This window comes from Camelus bactrianus, chromosome 7, assembly GCF_048773025.1.
Source record: "Camelus bactrianus isolate YW-2024 breed Bactrian camel chromosome 7, ASM4877302v1, whole genome shotgun sequence".
Classification (NCBI taxonomy): Eukaryota; Metazoa; Chordata; class Mammalia; order Artiodactyla; family Camelidae; genus Camelus; species Camelus bactrianus.
The window spans coordinates 57,530,824-57,547,125 of NC_133545.1; the positions used below are offsets into that span (position 1 = coordinate 57,530,824).

At 46.3% G+C, this 16,302-nt stretch overlaps 1 protein-coding gene across 1 annotated transcript in view; it reads right to left on the bottom strand.

Moving 5' to 3' along the window:
* NXPH1 (neurexophilin 1) overlaps positions 1-12,448 on the bottom strand; it is a 273,859-nt gene extending 261,411 nt beyond the window's left edge. Inside the window, exons 1-2 of the mRNA XM_010972100.3 lie at positions 10,880-12,448; positions 9,853-10,016 (exon numbers count right to left, since the gene is read on the bottom strand). Of these exons, the coding sequence (XP_010970402.1) occupies positions 9,853-9,906 (54 nt within the window). The 5' untranslated portion in view covers positions 9,907-10,016; positions 10,880-12,448. The remainder of the gene's footprint in view (positions 1-9,852; positions 10,017-10,879) is intronic.
* Between the last annotated feature and the right edge of the window lie 3,854 nt (positions 12,449-16,302).

Consider the following 16,302-nt stretch of genomic DNA (forward strand, 5'->3'; position numbering starts at 1 on the left):
ATTCCTGTTGATTTGCTGCAAGATGTCTTTGTGTTGGCTCTGGAAGGCCCTATTATACCATGTGTAAATGTGCACTGTGATAGGTTAGGGGCAGGGAGAGGCAGAAAAACGTAGGGCTCTGCAGCTATTTCCAGCTAGCTGCTCAGCTTCCTGCATCCTACTGTAACTTTGTCATGTTTAGCCTAGTATATATTCCCAGTGAGTGGCTAGCCTGGCCTTTCTTCCCCACTAAATTAGTACAAGGTGACAAATGTCTTTTTTACTTTATTGGGATCTCTCCTCAAAAAGGCATGAGTGTGGGGTCTGGTCTCATAGAGATAGTCTTTTAAGAGTTAAGAAAAGTAAATCAAAAGGACATTTCTGTTAATATCAAAGCAGGCTTATTACTTCAATATAAGCACTTCCTTAATTTTCTTTTCTCAGACTGCTGCATAAATATAAATAAAAAGGTCCTCCACCAGATTTATGTTACATATATCTCATGGAGTTTAATTATAAAGCCTCTAAAAATGAAGATGGTGGGAGGAAATGATGCCAGTAGATCATACAGTCCTGGTATTGTGTTGGCTGGCTGTCTCTGCCCGCAAGGAAACAAAAGACACTCAGGTAATCACAATATACCATGAAAGGTTAGGCTCTGAAGAAAAGAAAATCCCAGGGAGAAGGGTATTATTACTTTAGTGACTGGAAGTCCACAATTTTAAATTCTGTTCTCATTAATGTTATTATAAATGTTTTTGTAATTATGATAATTTTACTGAAATTAAGGAGAAGGGTTTTTTAAGTGCCACACCATATTTTCTCTGGAGCACTGATCTGTTGTAATAGGGATGAGCTGCCAGATGAAAATCAAGTACTTAAAAATATATACACACACCCTCAGTTGACCACACAAATTATGGTATTTCAGGGAACAGGGAAGACACCAGTACAAGAATACAAACTTCATCCCAGCAGTTAGCTGCCCACCAGGGGTGTCAGGCAACTCTAAGAGTGAGAAAGACCATGCCAGGGAGTCCAGCTGCAGAAGGAGGAAAAACGTGGAAACACCGTACAATCCAGTAGGCAGAGCTTTAAACAGTTTAGCGACTTCGGTGGATGCAGGTGGGGCCCATTTCCAGTCCTGGAAAACTGCAGCAGGCTGGCCTACAGGCAAAAGGCCAGCATCTCACCTAGAGCAGAAAGAAGGCCATTCTCACAAGGGCCATTGAGAATACCCTGGAGGCGTTATGCCTAAACCTTCCCTTCCTTTCCTATTCAATTTCTGACCTCTCTTCACCTCCAGGTTTGTTCTCTTCTCACTGGCTTGCATTTCTCCAAGCTGGCTTCTCACACGGGTTGATGGAGAACTACCTGCTAGATCTCTGCTCCTTTAATACTGCGGGGATTTGCAGAATCCGGTGTGCAGGAAGGATTGACTGTGACGCTAAGGCGAAAGAAAAGGACAGAACTTCCCAGCCAATCTTCGCCTTTGACACAGAGAATCCCTAGGGCCAACGCTCGGTACTCTCCGGCTTATTTCCGTACCAAATCAACCGTGTGACCGCCGCCAAGGAGGAACTCCGCGCACTTTAAGTGACCGCAGTGTCCGCTCTAGAATGCTCCGGAAGGCCCCGCGTGGGTGTACAACAGTAGCCGAAAAAGGGGACGAGGGGAGGGGAAGAGGAGGAGGGATGATGGTTGTGTACTAGTGTTTGAGGGGGGAGGGTTGGGGGGGTGTTTGTTTTGCTACGTAAATGAGGAGTACGTTCCCCCACCTCGTCCAGGGTCTAATGATGATAGATTCCACGCTGCATTAGGCCCCACGCCGGAGAGCCTAACCAAGGAAAATAATGAGGCTGCATCCCCATTCGTCTGCATTAAAGGCGAGCCAGGCACTTTCGATAGCAAATATATTGATTCCCTTGCCCAGGCCGTGGTTTGTCCTGCTCCCCGTGAATAATTACAGCTCCTTTAGAAATTCATAATAATTAGGATTCATCAACCTACCCCCACCCGCACTGCTTTTTAAAGGAGCGTGACCCTTCTGGTGGTTCGTGCCGTGTTCCCTGGTGGGAGATAGGGCAGGAATCACTTTTTCCCACTTGGTTTTATTCTTTCGTGACAGTTGATTCCCCTCCTCCTACCTCAGTTTCCTTGTCTGTCAAACGAGGCTTTTAAATTTTTAAATAAACTTACAGCTCTACAGCACAAGATTCACGTTTCTGTTCGGGAGGAGGGGTAGATTTAACGAACTGTGCGAGGGAATGGGGGCAGGGGAGGAGAAACGGAAGAAAAAAGATTCACCTCGCCTCCGGACAAACTCGGTGTCAATCATGTGACGCCGCAACCAAAGAGGGGGTGAGGGGTAGGGGTGCGAAACATAGGCTCTCACCTCAGAAAACATTGGGGACCTAGCGATCAGAGCTCAGTGCTTCCGGAATGACTGGAAGGGGGAGGCTGGTCGTTACAATCGCGTCCGGGCAGCAGCGAAGTATCTGCGGAAAACGCCCACTTTACTTCCAGAGCGACCCAACCAGCGCCGCCGCTAGGGAGCGAGGCCGAGACGCCGGCACCAGGTTGGGCGGAGCCTGTGGCGCTGTCCGTGGTCCTGAAGAGTCGCTCTATGGGCTGGGCTTACCCAGCCGCCGGCCATTGCCTCATTCACTCTCAACGCCGCCGCCCTCTCTCCGGAGAACCGCTGCAGTCCTAACTGCTGCCTCCGGAACATCGAAGCTTGGCGGCGTCGACGAAAAGTTCCCCAGGAGACACACTCTGGTGTGAAGACTTGGGGTCCAGATGCTAGAGGGCTGCACCTGTGTCTTCATAAACCAGTTGGGATTGCTGGAGGTCACCTGAGGCTAAAAGCAGACAATAGAGCGCGTAGCTGCGACGACGGTAACTCAGGCTGGGAAACTTCCCCGGGCCCCGAACACTCCGCGGCTTCGGTCAGAGGACTGAGTTTCCGTAGCCGAGGGTATGAAGCCCACGTTGAAGGAAGTTTCTCGCCTCTAACTGCAGAAGACTTGAAATGGCCTTGAAAATTAATGGGCGAGGAGAGGGTCTGAGACGTAAGGCAGAATGTGTCAGGAGGACGCTCCCTCCCGCCGGTGGGGTGAGGGTGCCCTGCCTCCCTTTGCGTCTTTAGCCGCCGCTGCCTCGGATCCTTCCCGTCAGAATCCATTAGGGTCCGGGGGTGATGAGCGAGACCTGGCCAGAGTCAGATTCAGCAGGGACAAGCTGAGCCCCCAAGAGCCAGTTTCTAAGGGAACACTCGGTTTTTATAAGCAGCAATTTGTCTTATTGTGGGAGAAAGAAACAGTACAAGAAAAGCCTCACAGTTTTCCATTCTCATGCAGATGAACTGGTGCGCTCCGGCTGCGGCCTGTGTATCCCACCCCTTCCCTATCGTATTTCCTGCTCGAACAAATGAAATACCCTCATTAATTTAAAGGATGTGGGAGAGAGAGAAGGCTTTTTTCTAGCCGCGGTCGGAGAGGCACGTGCTGCACTCTTGCTGCTCCTGGGACCCCACCGCGTGCACTATCCCAACGCCCCCGCTCTGGGCGCCACCTTGCTTTCCAATATCCGGAGCCCCAGACTAGATGCAGAGGAACTTTGTATAACAAAGGGAACCCGAGAAAGGGAATTCTCTTTGCCACACCCCACCCCCGCCAGACCCCACCTCCGTAGTAAACAAAACATACTTGGGAAAGCTGTTTACAGAGGAGGTAATTAGGTTTTCAGCCCGCAGCAGAAACACGGTGAGCTCATTAGAAGTTTAAATAACAACCAGAAACACGCGAGGGCAGACTGCAAACTTCGAAAATGCGCAAAAGCGCTCCTGGGCGCGCAGAAGGGCTTGAAGAAGCCACCAATATACATCATCTCAATAAAAAGCCACTCTTGGAAAGCTTGCATAGTAATTGAGATGGGCGCTCTTTCCTGATCTGGGCTGGCATTTCCTCATCTCGATCTGACAGAGCCAACTCAGGAAATTGCTGGTAATATTCATCTGGGGAGCACTTTCATTAAACGTAATTCATTCGACTTTCACAATAAATTGAGTGACATCCTTACATCGGAACCTTTTTATCCTTGATTAAGTGCTTGCCAAGCTTTGGTTCCCACTTTACTGTCACATTCCTTCAAGCGGAGTCGTCAACATGCCAATCGCCGGCAGAAAAATGCGCGCGCTGTGTTTACCAAGCTCCAGGAGGGGTTAGTGCTGACATAGAGAAAAACAGCTAGTCCAGCACTTGAGTAGCGGATAAATCAAGACCGCAACTTCCTGCAAACACGCCACAGGACTGGCTAGGAGAATGTAGGGGGAGGCGAGGGAGCAGACACGCCTTGCCATACAGCTGCTCCTGGAAGCCGCTGACCCGACGGCGCCCGGGTGGCAGACTCGCCTGCCTGCCTTTATTAATTAAAACAGCGAGGACTGTTAAGGTCTCAGAAAGAAATCTTAAACTCCTAAAGGACGTGGTTGCTTTAAGGGAATTTTCCTGAGTCGAATCAAAACTAGGCATTAAAAAAGAAATCAGAAAGAATGTACACTTCCTAACTGGGCACTTGAGAGCAGGCAAACTTTCAGGGCTTCCATCAGCTTTCCTTATGGGTGAAAGAGTGCAAGAAGAGGGTTATTCCTCATTCTCAGGATTCCCTTTTGATCCTTAATGTCACCATCGCGACAGCCAAACTCAGTGAGGGCTCTTCAGACCCAAAAATTCCAAGCAAGGTTGACAAGTACTGTGGCATTTCAGAACTGGACGAAAACAGGAAGACGTCCTTTTGCCAATGCGTGGCCCCTTCTCCCACACCCCCGATAAAAATCAGAGAAGCCCAAGATAGAAAATTGCTTATTTGAAAAAGCAATATCCAAATGCTTTCATCACTCAAACGCCCTTTTGAAAATATCGTCACCACTGGTTATTACCCGGACAATACTGTCAATTTCTGTAGTCTGCAGAAAATCTTCCCGCAGACAGAAAAGTGGGACATTGGGCACCTATCTAAAAAAAAAAAAACAACCAATTTCCCTGCCACCTGATATATTTTTCACTCAGACAACACTTTCATTAAGGAGGAAATAGCCGTCAACAATTCAAAGCCAAATGGAAATCAACTTCACACAAAGAGGAGCCACGAACTTAATGGCTTTCTGGGAAAATATTGCTGAGAAAGTTGGAGCAATTCTGGTTCTCTCCTAATACTGAAAGCAGTTTCCTGGGAGCTATCACTAGAAGGCCCCAGACCACTATAATCTATAATCCTCCTGAAAGTGAGGCAGAAGAACAACCCACCCAAGCGCTTTCCACACACCCAGGAAGCTGCTTTCCTGGTCAATGGAAAGTTGAATATTTCAGGAAAATGCCTGGAATGGTAGCAACTTCACCTCTTACAGAGCCCTGGAATACAACGGATTAGAGTGATGACTTCTCAGGGTGTGCTGCTGGGGCATAGGCTCCTTCAAAAATCTAGGTTTGATCCTATATCAGGAAGGCTGATCTAGGGCAGGAGAGTGAGGAAATTCTGTGGGATTGGATAACTTACAGTACTGCCTCCAAGAACTGTAATTAATAGAGAACACTGAATAGCCCCTGTTAGGTAGTTAATGTGCTTTTCTTTTCAGAAATAAGCTGAAACTGATTTAAATGCTCAGTGGGCAGCTGGCTTACTTTTCAAAGGATGGGAAGTACATATACCTAGTGCAAAGAATAGATATTGGTGGTCTCTTTGCTGCTGCTCTTCCCTCAGCTCCTACATTTCTTAACAAGTTACCTGCATAATGAATGGAATGCATCCAAATAGTCTGGCTTCTAACAGTGTAGAGGTAGTATTTCATGGATTTATTAATCATTCTTTAATTTCTATTAGACAATTACTGTTGAATTCATATTTTAAGGATACCCTAAATTTGAGGGAACAAATGACTCAAAATATTTTAAGCCCAAGTTTTAAAAAGAACTTTCCATTTTTGCCAGGATTGATTAAAAAAGCAACCAGATTATTAGCAAATTTATTTCCTAACAGAAATAGTGGGAACTAAATTGGAGGGCAAGAGGCCTCTCCTCATTATAATAGACTGTGGATGTATGACTTGACCAAAATAACATCATTCAATCTCTTGTTAAAATCTCTGGACTCAAGTTCTGAATAACTTTTTTGTTAACGTGTCCTGGGAGTGCTCATTAGACTTCATTCTTGACTCTGAAAATTGCCACAGGTGAGCCCCCAAGCAGGGCACCTCTGGCTTCTGCTGGTAGGTGTCCTCCCTGTGTGCCCATGCTTGTCCTTCAGCTTGTTCCACTGAGAATAACTCAGTTTAGGACCCCTCATTCTTCAGAGAGAGAAACCACATTTCCCTAGTTTATCCAGCATGTGCTTCAGTTCTGCTAAAATTCTATAGTCTGTTACCCCATTATATCATACTGAAAATATCCTGGAAACAGTCTAGTACTGACAAGAGAATAAAGATTGCAGGACTTTGAAAAAAAAATTTTTAACAAGTATTGTTACACCATAGGTTCCTCTCCTGCTGAATTCAGACTTTTAAATCTGCAACTCAATAACATTGAGCAAACAGAAGATTTCCCTGCTTTTTTTAAAAAAATAATTTCCCACTTCCCTGCATTTACGGCTGGAGTTAGCCCTGTGGTGATTTTTGAGTATCCTGGCTAATATGCTTCAGAAGGTAACTTTGCAGACACATTTCTAATTAGCTTCCCATTGCAGTACTAAAATAAGCTTCTAGTTTGAAATAGGATGGACTTATTTCTCAATAAACACAAAAAGACTCAAAACCCTCAACCTAGAAGAGGTATTCAACCTAGAAGTACCCTTAGTCAAGAAACATACTTTGAGAACATTCACCTAAAATAAATACAGGCAAGGAACTGAAGCTTAAATATGGAGCATAGAAAATTGTTTTTCATTTTTTAAAAATCATCCCAAATTTGGTATTTAAGGGATTTCTCTATAAGCAGAAGCCTAAATATTTTTGTATAGGAAATACCTAAACAAATCTTGCTCCTTGAACATAATGTGATTACTCCTTGGGAAATATAAGCAGGATTCAAGGAGCTTAAAGAGAAAGGTGCACTATGATATCAGCTAGAAGGCAATGTAAAAATAGAGTGCCCCTGTCACTTAACTTGTGATGTGAGTCCATAAAGACAAAAAATTACTCATTAAACTCCCTCCTAGCTTATGTCAATTCAAGGGAAAAAATAAAATAAAATAATGGTTCTGCCACCCTGCCTTTTTGGAGTGTAACTTAAAGCAGCTCCTGACAACCTGCAGGCATCTACTGTAGTTTCTTGCAAAGGTCTGGGATATTCTGGGGTGCGGCTACAAATGAATGACAAATTCAGTTACTGTATCTGGTATTTAATAAAATAGATGGAGAAAGCAGCTTTGACCACTTCTTGGTCTATTTCACTGCCCTAGAGATTTAATCAAGGGTTTCCTCTTCTTTACTTGCCTAAAACCAACCTGTCCTGACTGCCCAATTCACCCTTCTAAATTCATTTTCATGGTAAAAGTCAGCTTCTTCCTCCTTCAGGAAAACAGCTCGGGATTCTGCGGACAAATAATGATGGGACTACAAACCCTGGAAATATTGCCTTGGGTCACAGCCATCAGCCTTTTGTTTTGGTGGTGCATGTGGCTTCCAATCCCCGACACACAAAACAACTTTAGATCAGAGAGAAAAGAATGGACTTCTAAATCGCCTTCTCTGTTTTATTGTTCACATTTCGTATTGTTTTGAGTGAAACTGGAAAAATTGTCTCCTTTCTCTGTATTGCCAAAAGGCATTCAGGTAATGAAGTCTGTAACTAAACGGTAATTGAATCAGCATAATTTGCACACTGAATAGTTTTCAAATGCTCCCAGTTTACAATTAAAGGAGAATTAATGCGCTTGTTGTTGAGAACGCAGCGCATTAGAATAAATCCAGCACCGTTGTTGTAATGAGTGGAAAACGGTTTAACTGCCAACAAACACATTTAAAATTTAACACAACGTATTGATTTCACTTCTGCTTTTGATAGATTATTTTCTAGACTATCGAAATACTTGCTCCAGGCAATAAACTGCGCCACAGCCGCAAGTTTTTGCCGTGTGTGTGAGCATACTTCAAGGACATAAGAACAGTCCTGAGGTTCAGGTGCTGTGTAAAGGTATGCAGAGGAGAGGGGCAGGAGGGTTTCCTTGGTCAAGGCAATCGTTAATACTTCCCCTCCGTAGCCTTCACTCTGCGGTCCCTCCCCTTCTTTCAATAAACAATTTCTGTATTTCCTCTGGCCAAACTTTCTGTCCTCTGTCTCTAAGCTCTCAATGTCATTGGGTTTACTGGACACAGGTGGGGGCAAGAATGATTGCAGATGGGAAATGGGAAGGACACTTTTTGCATTCTGTCTGCGTTCTAGCCGGGGAAGGCAGACTTCGGTGACAATCAGAAAGACCGTTCTTTTGGATTGGCTGCCCTGGCTTTCACCTGTTTACCCCAAGGTGTCCTGTAGGCGAGGACACTGATGCGCAGCGCCCTCTGGCGTCCGCTGCTGCTATGCTAAGGCAATAAAGGTGCAAAGACAGGCAACGCTGAGGGTTCTTGGATTCAAACTGAAATCCATTACATACTCACACCCTCACAAACATATTCACACATGTTTACATACACATTCATTAACATACACAGAGTTGATACAACTAGCAGCCCTGCAGTCACGTGCACCAGGGCAACGGCTGGCAAACGCTCTCAATTGCAGGAATGGCAATGCTTTTGCTCCCAGGATTGTGGGTTCTGAATCCCTTGGGATTAAGAGAAGGCACTGCTCCCCCAACTCCCGTTTACCCAACCACATCAGGTCGCCTCAGTGCTTCTCACCCCTAGTCAGAGCACACAGAACCCTCAGTGTACTCCTGAGACCCAGAGGTGGGCTATAGGGTTCTGCGCACTGAGCACAACTTCACCAGCAGGATAAGATTGTCCATGGCCCTCCCTGAAACCAGACCAGAGAAACTGCACTGTCTGTCTTGGCTCCGCGTGGTGCCCACAGCTACCAATCCACTGCTGCCACAATAAAGTGTTTCCCTCAACACATCCTCCAAACCCCAGTTCCAACAGAGTGCAAAGTCCAGACCCCCAAAAACTCGGCTACAGGAGGACCTGGATGGCGCCTCTGTTCAGAATTCTCTCCCCAGTGACAAAGTCTGCTATAAGGGGCTCAGCACTGGAACTGAGGTTCGGTTGTTTGAAAGAAAGGAGAAATTGGGAAGTGGGGTGCGGCATGTTTCCCAGAGCATCTCTGACCTAACTCTTACTGGACGCTAATGGTGCTCCTATCTGACAGTTAAACTTGTCCTGTCTGAACCCTACAAGTCGAACAAAGTAACCTACACTTCTTTTTGTGCCACATCTCCAAGCTGGGGGCTAGGTGGGTGGATTCACTTTCAAAGTCACTGACCTGCGCAGATTCATTGCTTTCCACTCTCCACCTCCATTTCCTTTCGTTTAACTCTGGATAAACTAATGCGAGCTCTGTCCTCCACCCCTTCTCTTTTCCATCTCTCCCCATAAAACGCCCCATCCCACTATCTCCTTGGTTTCTGGATATCTAGGTCGCCCTAGACGTTGTTCAAAATCACGCACAGGAGAGGGGATACTGGAGCAGGAAATGGGGTGGGAACCCCAGAAAATCTCACAGGGATCGGGAGGCCAGCTTGTCAAAGTTGTTCCAACACAGTCGCTTCTAGGAACGCTGCTCTCACTGAACTGGCGGCCTCACCCTCCTCCCGCGCGCCCCCAGTTGCCTGGCCTCGCCACCAGGGTGGGATTGCGGGGGCGCAGGATCGGCAGCGACTTACCAAGTAGATGGTGGGCTGCAGGAGGAGAAGCACGTACCAGCACGCAGCCTGCATCCTCCCGCGTCTCAAACTTCCTCGGCGGTGCCTTCGCTGAGTCTTTGTTCCTTCAAAAACATAGATCCACCTGACATCCACTTTACAGAGCAAGGAGCGCTCTCAGCAGCCTAGATACAAATGAAATTAGACATCCCATGACCACGCGGGCAAGGTTAGGCTTGGCGACCAAGCGGGAAAAGGGGGTCGTGACGGGAGGGGTGGACCAAAAAAAAAAAAACTCAAAGAAGGGAGTGGGCAGGAAAAATTGAAAAGCGAGTAAATCCAACGCCTGAAACCCCCCAGCGCGAGGTCCGCAGGCAGACGGGCAGAAGGGTGAGAGTATGAGGTGCTCCTTGTGCCCTGCGCTCCTTGGGTGCGAGTTCCTGGGCCGTAGAGCCAGAAGGTGGCAGGGCACACAGAGCCGCGTGCAGGCTGGTTCGGAGCCCAAACGTCTCCGGCAGCGAGACCTGCTCTAGTGTTTGATGGCCGGGCGGCTGGGACTGAAGGCGGCGGCTGGTTCTTAGCCAGCCCTGGCAATGCTCTCACACGTACACACCAGCAGAGAGAGATGAAGAGAGAAAGAGAGAGGGAGAGCAAGCTAGAGGGATTGAGCGAGGGGGGCGCTGGAAGATGAAGAGGTAGGTAGAGCTGACCAGGATTAGGTGCCGGGTATCTCCACGCGTTTGGTGGGGGGGGGGGGGGGGGAAGGGAGTGCAATTTGCATACAGGAAAGCCGGGCTCAGTTTACCCATTCGAGCCTCCTGCACTCACAGAGGTCCAAGCGCAAATACACATACTACTTTTTTTCGAGCCAAGGGGCACAGCCAGTCCCTAACTTCTAAAGTGGAAGCCTGCTCTGGTCTGTGAGGGTCACCGGCCAGGCGCACCGTCCCCTAAACGGTGGCTTTCCCCACTGCCCTTTCCTGGTGCCCCACCACCACACCCCAAGGTATCCCCCACCCCAGGACTGTGGAGGAAAAAAGGTACGTACCACACAGAACTGGGGACGAATCCGGCGAGCAGGGACCGCTCTGGATAGACTCCATGGAGAAGCTACTGGGGCCTGGCGTCTCCGGCGCCCCGGACATGCCCTCCCTGGCGCTTCATCTCCACGCTCGAGCGCGGACCGGTCTTTCTGTCTCGTCCAGACTCGCAGAGTCGGCGTCCCAGTGCCCGGGTCGCGCTAAGGATTGGTTCCGCGGGAGCCTAAGCTTAGCACAGTTGGATTCACGGTGCAGGAAACTTAAGAGGCAAGAGAGGGAGGGGGCACTAGAGGAGTAAATAGGGGAAGAGAAAGGGAGGGAGAGAAGAGAATGCGCTGGGCTACTGCGCCGGACGGACCGGGACTACACGCTTTGGCTCTGGGACATGCAGTCCAAGGCTCCCTGCTTCCTGAGGCTGCCGAAGGACGGTAAAAATGACTTAAGGGGAGGAGACTGGGCAAGTCCTCAGGACTTAAACTTGAGAGATAAAACACTGCCTTTTCGGAAGAAAAAAAAGCCACACAACAGGCGCAAGCACTCCGAGTTTCTGAGGGAGGGGTGGGGTGGCCAAAACCCGAAGGATCCTAGCGCTCTCAGCAGCTGCACCTCTACCAGCGACACTGAGAAGCGCCCGGAGCCACTCCGGAGCGTAGTTGCAGGGTCTGTCCCTGGTCCTGCCCGGCCACTGGGGGACGCTCTGGAGTGCGCTGGGGTTCTTGGCGCCGATGCTGCCGTGATGCTCTCTCCGTAGGTCAACAGTTCGGCTCGCCTACCTTCCCGACTTGGGCAATTACTTCGGCACGTGGGTAAACGATTCCTCATAGACCAATTAATACCCCATGTAAATGGATCGCGCTCCTAGGCTCTCGGTGTGCTGGGCCCGCCGAGTGAAGTGGCTCCTGCGGTGTCTCTGGTGGCCGCAGTGTCCCCTTCCCGGGGGGCGTGAGGAAGACTGCGCTCGCCAGAGGAGTGGCGGGAAGTATAGCGGGGCGGTGCGTAGGGCGGGGATGGGAGCAGGAAGGTGCAGGGCTCCTCCGCCCGCCTTGGGCGCCTACGGTGGATGCCGCGGACCTGTGGCTCCGAGGACGGAGACCCGGGCGCTGCGGACCGCCAGCCATTCAGCGCTCGACAGCCGAGAGGACTGGGCGACCTTGCGCGTTCGACTCCTAGCCGCGGGCTGGGCCAAGCGAGAGGAGGGGTGGGCCGCCTGGGAGTGGAGGTGGGGGCGCAATGGGGAATGCTTCGAGCTTTTGCTACCTCCCTCCATCCTAACACCTCCTACTCAACCAGTATCTCCCAGTCTCCGCCTCTTCATTCTGACTCTCACTGTCTCTTCTTCAATCTCCACCTTGCTGTCTCTGTCTCTTACTAAAATAGAGATACCTCCTTTCTCTTCTATTTCCTTTCTCTTTATTTTACTCCTTGCTTGTGCCTCGGCATCTTTCTGCCTCCTTCTGTGTCTCTCTCAGGATTTCTGACTCTCTCTGTCTCTGTATATCTGTGTCTCTTCCTCACTCACCCTCTCCATTCCCTGTCAAACCTTGTCCTTTTCTTCTCCCTTTCACCCTGTCCAGCGCACAACCCTCAGGCCAGCTTCGCGTATATCCGGTGAGACCCCGGGCCCAGGCCCTCTCATGCGTGCGGGGCCGCCAGCACCTCCTCAGTGATTCCCAGACTCAGTCCACAAGTCTGAGTGAGGCTGACTACCTCTCTAAGCCTGCCTTTCACCAGAGCCTGCGAATGATGCACTCTGCAGGATGGCAGTTCTATGTAAGTGTTGCGTTGAAATTTATCTTAGGACCCCGAGTTAGTGGCCATCAAAATAGAATCGTGATTTTTAATGAGTCTCGGGAGTCCTTTCCTCGAGCGTGGCTATTGGACACCTCAGGCTTTATCGTTTCTGCTCAGGTCATTTGGGGCCCAGACACAATGTACCAATGTAAGCTCTACACAAGAGGTCGCAGGAGAGTACAGGTTGAGTTCCCCTGGGGGAACGCTGGGGAACCCCTCACCCAACAACAGAGAAGTGACAATCAACAGAACCATCCTTTACTAGAGCAAACGCAGGAGGAGCTCTACTGAGACCTTGGCCTGGAATCAGACCTCCAATTTAGAATCCCACTGTAGGACATATCTGCCAGGCACTTTGAGGCCCACACTCTCCCTTCCAAGCTAAAAATAGCTCTTTAAAGAGCAAGCTCTTCTAATCTCATAAGTTGTACTCAGCCTCTGTGACCTCTTAGAATTCATTGGGGCATATGCAGAGTAAGGCTGTGAAGCACATTTTCTAATTGGGACTCTGAAAATGCACTTTAGAAAAAATACACATTTATATATAGCATAGTTGCAATGTTATCTTGGCTATCTTCACTTACCAGGTTTTTCATGCTCATAAAAAGTTAAAAGAAGAAAAATAAGCACCCATACCTGAGGCTGAAGGTCCAAGTAGGGCAAAGGAAACTTTGTCTGGTTCCACTCTCTGGGATTTGGGAAGCATCCTAAAATTGATCCCCACTTGTACATTAGGTGCCAGGCTCTCCCCTGCTGGAGTGTGGAGCTGGAGTGAATATTGCTTGCCCCTACCCACATGCCCAAGTTCAATGCTGTCAGAGCTGAACTTGCATCTGACCTTTGGAAAAAATGAGAAAGAATCAGGCCAGCTTTGGGATAGACTAAGTTCTTTTTCTAAACCTCACTTCAAAAACATTCTGCCTCTAGTGCCATTTAGCCTTTAAAAAAAAATTACTGCTTGTGAAATAGAAAGACGATCACAGACCTTAAAATCTCTGTCTGAATGGGACTGATTATTTAAGAAAAGCACCACAGGTACCTAGTAAAGGGAACTGGTCTGACACTTTGTTCTATGACACAGGGTGCCAAAGAGCTTTTTATGGTAATGACCTGAGACCTTCTGTCCTGACATTCAACTCTGATGGATCCTATGAGACATTTGGCCTGGGATATGAAACAGCAGTAGATTGTCATTTTTTGTCTCTTTGTAGGAGTTTTCATCTCCTGTAGTACTCAGTCAGAAAAGGACACTAAGCCAAGTAACACTGAAAAACTTACCATTGTTTCTGCTAAACCTTTCCAATATTAGTGACATCATATTGGTGGGGGATGGTGGTAAGGGAGACAAGGATGGCTCGTTCACCCTCCTTCTGTCCTATCATCTGCTTTAAAAAGAACTAAAAACAGTAAAGGCATAATTCTTATATATTCCTCTGTTTAAAGTAGTACCCTACTCTAAAAAGCACTCAGAATTCATCCATAGCCAGCCTTACCAGGATAGAACAAAGGTGTGATTATCCTTAAAGAGTGTAGTCTTCATGCCATTTTTTTCATACTTTAGTCATGTTGAGAATCCTTTCAGAAATCATTCTCTAAATTTTGTGTGATGCAACTTAATACCCATATAAACTTAGCAAGAATTACAACCACAGTAAAACACAGTTCTCTGCCCTCAACTTTCCCCCAAGTCTACCTGATCCATTCTGAAATGAATATTATAAAGGAATAGCATATATTTATCTCCAAGAAATATATTTTTAGAAGGATAAAAGTTGGCTGACTTCAAAAGGAAACATTGATACTAAACAATTTTCCTGATAATTAGAACTAGAATGAATTAAAATTAGAATTCATCTGAAATAAACTGATAATCCTGTTAACTGTAATTAGTTGTTTGGTTGATTTCCTGTAATTCATTTGTATGATTCTTTTTTCCTGAGGGGGAGAGGGAGGACAGGAGTTGAAAATTTGAATTATCTTGGGCTTGGGGAAAAGAAAGAAAGAGATTAACTTTGAGTTCTACGAAACTCTGCCCTAAAATGAACCTATCTTAAAAATGCATGAATATCATCATCTTTTACCCAAAATCCAAGTAAATACGTTGTTACGAAGCACCTAGCTGTGGCCTTGCTTAAGCTTCAGGCCAAATTATATCATTTTGTACACAGTAAGTTTATTGTACCTATCTTTCCCCTCATAGTGCCAAAAAACTTATAAAGCATGCACTATCCATCTGCCTTGACCTCAGTATAACCTGGTATTTACATGTTGTATGACCTTGGGAAAGTACCTGAAGGTTCCCCTGGCCTCAGAACCTTCCCCTATATAATGAGGAAGTAGAGTTAGATGATATCTAAAGTGCCTTTCAGTTCTAAAATAACTTTTTTCTACTTTTGTATGATTAAATGTGGAGTCAAATCTGGTTTAAAAAACTCACTTCACAAATAACAACTGAATACTGCACTATGATTTTCAAAAATATTGACAGTTTAAAAGAATATATTCTGTTCAGCGCATTTCAGATATTTTAAGGTAAGTTAAGTGTGTTTGTGGGTTTGAGTCAAGGCCTTTTGGAACATTTCTTCTCTGCACCATCCTTATATCCTTTCTTCTAGGTCAAAGGTTGGCTGTGTTGTATTAATTACATTATTTTTTCCATACAAATTGTTCCGCACATATTTTTGATGTCACTGATTTATGAGAATCTACACTCAGAGTGGCATCTTTATTATACTTATGAACATTTGTTTAAAAGACCCAAAGCTATTTCCGCTACTTTCACAGCATTCATGAATGTCACTCAGGACAATTAAGAACCCCCCAGCCCCTCCACACCCAAGCTATTTTGCTACTGGAAGGAAGTATCGTTTGCAAAGTGATTTGATATTATTGAATATAGTAGAACTTGGTTAATAACTATGAGGCATGTGGTGTGCTAAATTACCTTTACAAGAATGCTTTAATAACAAGCTCACTGGACTAGAGAGAAAAAATAGCCATCAAACTTTGGAATTAAAAAAAAAATATTAAAGGGACTCAAAAAGCTTTACATAGAAGGCATTTTCTTTTTTAGAGGTAATTTATATGCTCAGTCTTTGTATCCATATTTCATTTATTCTGCTAGATGAGGACAGAAGGTTCTCAAAGGTAGAGTAGTTTTAATTATACTCACAGACTTTAAAAAGGGGAATGAACACAATAAGAGAAATGGAAGAAAATCAGCATTTAAAAGGCAGTTGAAAGTAAAAGATGGGAAGACTGAGGTTAGTGCCCAAAAATCATAATTAAAAATTTTTAAAATACTGTGACTAAGCAAACCTCTGCATTATAATCTAATTACAGAAACTCTTCATGGTGGTCCCTCCAGGAATTATTAATTGACAGCTCCCTAAAGCAGAATTAAAGATAAAGAACTTGATAACCAATGTTCTGTTAACAAAGCAAAATACAGCATATGCTTTCAGCCAGGAAGAACACTGGGACTCTGAACCACGTAGAGATGGAAGAAATTATGAGGAAAATACTGCAAGCTCTGTGGTTGTCTGAAAATCGGAAGGAAGTCTGCAAATGCATATCTCATCTCCATAATTTAAAGTACATGGGTATTTTGAAACATCCATTTTTTTCAGCTTTTATTCTG